The sequence below is a fragment of the Aegilops tauschii genome, chromosome 2 (assembly GCF_002575655.3).
Source record: "Aegilops tauschii subsp. strangulata cultivar AL8/78 chromosome 2, Aet v6.0, whole genome shotgun sequence".
In the NCBI taxonomy this organism is placed as follows: domain Eukaryota; kingdom Viridiplantae; phylum Streptophyta; class Magnoliopsida; order Poales; family Poaceae; genus Aegilops; species Aegilops tauschii.
Genome location: NC_053036.3, coordinates 428,148,802 through 428,154,410, shown reverse-complemented (window position 1 = coordinate 428,154,410; position 5,609 = coordinate 428,148,802). Strand labels below are relative to the sequence as shown.

The 5,609-nt window shown below is 53.2% G+C and overlaps 1 protein-coding gene across 1 annotated transcript; it reads right to left on the bottom strand.

Moving 5' to 3' along the window:
* Positions 1–936: 936 nt before the first annotated feature.
* Positions 937–1,368, bottom strand: LOC141041088 (uncharacterized). Its single transcript, XM_073507200.1, has one exon. The coding sequence runs from the start codon at positions 1,366–1,368 to the stop codon at positions 937–939; it is 432 nt and encodes a 143-aa protein (XP_073363301.1).
* Positions 1,369–5,609: the final 4,241 nt, after the last annotated feature.

The following is a 5,609-nucleotide window of genomic DNA, read 5'->3' as shown; positions in this document are numbered from 1 at the left end:
AATCTGACAAACCTTGCTACTAGCAGACAACACTCAAAACTGTCTACTGCCTTCAGTGCATCGTCATCGCAGAGTGAACGAAACAACATAGTGCAAATGAAGAAAATGAAATATTACACGGAGGAAATAACTAGCTGCACATTGTACATTACAGGTCTCAAAATGAGCTAGCACACATCAAGCAAACTGCTCATAAACTCTTTCCCTGCCCTAACGCAGAACATAACTGAACTTCTCTCTGTTGGAAAAGTTAAGAGTTATTGCTTCTTGCTCTCTATTTCAATTAGGCAATCGTACCATACGCATCAAGATTGAAGACAGTTCTGCCAGTAACGAACAAGTTTGTTTACGGGAAGAGCAACTCTTCAATCCTATGAATAATATGCAAAGCTACGATACTGTCTTCCATATTCAAGAATCAAGATCGACCCAGAATGAACAAAAACAACAAGCACCTACAACCTATTGAAGTAGACGGTATGAAGAGATTGTTAATCATGATCCGCTGCTCCTAAAGAGCCTAGTCCACCGCCCCGTTGTCAAGGACCTGTCAGGACCTAGCATCACAGAAGGGGATCGATCTAGGGATTTGAGGAGTAAGGATTGGGGAAACTTCGCCCAGATCCAGATATTTGTATTTATGTATGAGTTTACTTGGCCGTCATGGCAATTCTCAGGAATTCACGATGGTTCTGCCAGCCACAGCCCGGCTATTATATAGGCGAGAGCCCAGGCAACGGGGTGAAACGACACGGTAACTGCTAACGGCAAAGTTACATCTCAATCTAACGGCTAGCGACGAACAGTAACTGTGAGGCACCATCTTAGCCATCCATTTCACCTGAAGCGTTATCTCCTCATTTGCTACAGCTAACTGAAGCTTATCGACACCGGTTCAGTCCTGACATTGCTCCCTCCTTGAGAGTCGACGTGTCCTCATGGCGCTGATGTTTCTCCTCGCCACGCGCGCGTAGTGGTGCTGAAGAAATCCGGGAATGTGTACTTGATGAAATCAGCATCTTCCCATGTCGCATCTTCAACGGGCAGGTTGATCCACTTGATTAGCCACTGGACGACTGGTGCATTGTGTCGAGGGACTTGGCGCACCTGCAGTACTTCAGCTGGTCCTGTTTTAACTGTCCCGTCAACATTCACCGGGGGTAGATTAGGATCAGGAATGGATTTGTCCCCCACATGCAGTTTTAATTGGCTGACATGAAAAACTGGGTGTATTTGCACTGAACTTGGCAGTTGTAATTTATAGGCAGAATTTCCCACTTTCTGAATCACCAGAAATGGTCCATAAAATTTGTTTTGCAATTTCAGAGCTCCTCTGAACCCAAATGCTGCCAGTCTATAAGGGGCCATCTTTAGATAGATTGGGTCTCCCACTTGGAAGGTTCTTTCAACTCTTTTAGTGTCTGCATACTTCTTCATCTTGTTTGAGCAAGTAGCAGATTTTCCTTCAACTGTTGCAACATTTGTTGTTTTGCTGACAGAAAGTCTTGAGCTTCAGGATCATCAGGACCAGGAATAGCCAGTTCTGAGATCAGTGGTGGAGGAAAACCATACAAGGCTTGGAATGGGGACATTTTGATTGTTGTGTGGTAGGTAGAGTTGTACCAAAATTCAGCCAGAGATAACCAAGAGAGCCATTTCTTAGGTGCAGAAGTAGTCATGCATCTTAAGTAAGTTTCCAGGCATTGATTTACTCTTTCAGTCTGACCATCAGTTTGTGGATGATTGGCTGTGTTGTACCTTAGTTTCACTTTCAGTGCAGAGAAAATGTCCCTCCAAAGTTGACTAGTAAATATCCTGTCTCTGTCAGATATGATCAATTTGAGAGGGCCATGTAGCTTGATTATGTTATCCACAAAAGCATGAGCTACACTGAGCACAAAGTAGGGATGGGACAGAGGAATGAAATGTGCACACTTGGTAAACCTGTCCACAATGACCATAATAACATCCTTTCCCTGAGAGTTAGGCAGTCCCTCAATAAAATCCATGGAAATGTGTTGCCAAGCCATGTCAGCTACAGGTAGAGGCTCCAGAAGACGAGGTTGCAAACAGGATTCATGCTTGGCCCTTTGACATATGGGGCAAGCAGTAATGAAACTTTCCACTGAAGATTTCAATCCAGGACAGTAGAATATACTTTTCACTCTTTGGTATGTTGCTCTTCTGCCAGAATGACCACCCACAGAAGAGTTATGCAGTGATGTGATCAGTTTGATTCTTAATTCAGGGTTGTTGCCCACTAAGATTTTCCGTTGTGCCTGATGATTCCAGCTGTTAAGGAATATTCTGACAGTGTATGGTTTTTCTGAAGGAGTAATTTCTCCAATAACTGCAAACTGTCAGGGTCCTTGTGGTAACTTTCTATTAATTCTTCTGCCCCTCCACTTCCTCTTTGCCCAGGGCTACCTCCTTGCCGACGTCGCCGTCCACCAGGACCACCACCCCATCCTCCTCCTCCGGCTCGGGAAACACCTCCCCGCCCTTGATCTCCATCTCCCCATCCTCATCCTCCGCCTCGATGAACACGCCCTCATCCTCGACCTCCACCTCCACCTCCCCATCGTCGTACTCCACCTCGATGAGCACGCCCCCGTCCTCGACCTCTGCCTCCACCTCATCAGCTCCCAGGCAGAAGTTCGACCCGTCGGCTCCCTGAAGCCCCTGGTAGGTCGCAAGGGAAGCCCGCGCGAGCGCCGCCTGCCCGTCGGCGTCGAAGTGCGGCGGCGGTGGGAGGGGATGGTTGACCTCGACCCTGGCCTCCAGGCCGAGGCGTCGCGCGGGGACTCCAGGGCAGACGGGCTCGCCGTGGGGCATGGCGGGGCCCGCCTTCAGGGAGCGGAAGGCCGTCGAGGCATCCGGATCACCGTCCGCTTGGCACGACGGCGGCGAGGGGAGTCGGGCGGGGGCGGGGGCTGCATCCTCTCCTCTCCTCTCGGCTTCGCTCATGTGCTCGCTGTTGAGTATATGTGTTATGTGCATATTGTGTATTGGGCCCACCTCCTAGTTTTCTTGTATAGTTAAGGTATGTGGTCCACCTTTGTACATCATATATACGTGCCTATGCACGAAGAGTAATACATCGTGCAATCATAATCTTACATGGTATCAGTTTTTAGGTACTAACCCTAGTCTTCCGCTGCCGCCGCCGCCCCCGCGCTCCTCCGCGCCGCCACCTAGCCGCCGCCGTCTACGCGCCTCCCGCGCTGGCCGCCGCTCCTTCCCTCCCTGCGCGCGTGCTTCCCCAGCCGCCCGCCAGCCTCGCGTCGCGTTGCCTGTGTTGATCGTCGAGGCTCTACACACGTACGTATGGCCATGGCCAGAATCCATTGAGCTGCCTGCTAGCTTGCTAGCTAGTTGGTTACACGTACGTGGCTATCGCCTCTCGCATCGCTAGCCGCTCGCCTCGCCAGCCCCTCGCATCGCCAGTTTGCCCACTCACCCGATCGCCCGCTGGCCTTGCCCGACGCCGCTCGCCTGCATCGCCTATTCCTGATCGCCAGCACGCCTCGCTTGCTCGCGTCGCCCGCCAGCGCCCGCTCGCCTTGCCAGCCGCTGCTGCAGCCTGTCGCGATCCGCCGCTGCCAACCGCCCGATGTCGTCCACCGGTCCGTTCGCCGCCGCCTCTGCCGTTCCGCTGACGACGTCCTCTGGCGCGGCTCCGTCGCCAGTGTCCTACGGCACGGCCCTACCGCCGCTGGCACTCTCCGGCCCTCTGGCGCGGCTCCGCCGCCGGCGTCCTATGGCGCGGCCCTGCCACCGCTGGCGCTCTCGGACCAGTCCGTCGCCGGCGCCGCCTTTGCCCGTCGACCCTTTGCTATTGCACGGGGCGTTTGACGTGCCCGTTCCCATGTACGGGAATTCTACGTACGGGGCTCCGCGTGTGTACGGGTCTCTCGGATACTGGTGGGGGTCGTCAGCAGGCCAGCACTCGCAGCAGCCTAACGGCGCCCAGTACCTGCAGCATCTGTCAGCGGGCCAGCAGGTTTTTCCGGCGGGCCATCCGGTCTACCCGGCACCACAGTCGCAGCCGGGGCTGCTACCCATACCGTATGGAGAGTACCCACCGCCGCAATCGAGCGGTGGCTACGGCCTCCCCATGGTGTCCCCGTCCCCCTCGCCGGCCCTGCCGCCGGTGCCCTGGGACCCGGTGCTCCTCCCCGCACTGCATGCCGCTCCTACGCCGAATAACTACACTGGAGGTGGTGATTGGTACATGAACACCGGTGCTACGGCTCACATGTTTGCTCATCCTGATAACCTTGCCTCCTTCACTCCTGTCTCCACCGATCGCCGCATCATTGTCGGCGACGGTTCCACACTTCCTATCACACACATTGGGCACACTTATTTTCCTTCTAGTTCTACTCCATTATCTTTGTCTAACATACTTGTGTCACCCCATCTTATTAAGAATCTTATATCGGTTCGTTGTTTCACTCGTGAAAATCCTGTTACCGTTGAATTTGACGAGTTTGATTTTTGTGTCAAAGACGCTCGAACCAGGATGGTACTTCACCGATGTGACAGCCCTGACGAGCTCTATCCGATGCACTCGCCTTCATCCATCACCACCGCACTGGTTTCTCTCTCCGCTAGAGTCGATCTCTGGCACGCTCGCTTGGGTCATCCCAATCCCGTCACACTTCGTCATATTCTTAGGAGTTTCAGTTTCAGTTGCAATAAGATCGAGGATCACACTTGTCATGCCTGTCGAGTCGGCAAACATGTTCGTCTGCCGTTTAACAATTCCACCACCATTGCTTATTTTCCTTTTCAGTTGATTCATAGCGATGTGTGGACTTCTCCGGTTCCCAGTAACTCGGGCTATTTATATTATCTGGTCATTCTTGATGATTATTCTCATTATGTGTGGAATTTTCCTTTGCGCAGAAAGTCGGATGCACTCTCTACCTTGACGGCTTTTTACTCCTATGTCCGCACGCAGTTTGGGCGTCCCATCCTTGCGCTTCAGACGGGCAATGGAAAAGAGTTCGACAACCTCGCTTTCCGCACCTTTTTGTCGCATCACGGTACAGTTTTCCGCCTCACATGCCCATACACTTCACAGCAGAACGGTCGAGCCGAACGCGTCCTTCGCACTCTGAATGACTGTGTTCGCACGCTCCTGTTTCATGCCAACGTGTCGCCTCGTTTCTGGCCGGACGCACTCGCCACTGCATCACTTCTTCTTAACATTAGACCCTGCCGCCCACGGTGGAACTACGCACCTCACCATCTTCTCTTTGGTACGCCCCCGTCTTATGACGACTTGCGTATTTTTGGGTGCCTTTGCTATCCCAGCACTGCCGACACTACTTCTCACAAGCTTGCACCTCGATCTGTCGCTTGCATCTTCATCGGCTACCCCTCTAACTCCAAGGGATATCGGTGCTATGATCCCGTCTCCCACCGTGTGTTCACTTCCCGGCACGTTTACTTTGATGACCATGTATTTCCGTTTCACCAGGTACCCCCGGCTGTTCCTCCCGCCACCAGTGACGCGGGCTCCTCGACGCCTCTCCCAGGGCGCTCGTGCGCCTCTCTTGGCCTGCCCCCTGGCTTTGAGGCGCGCCCCCCGCATGCGGCGC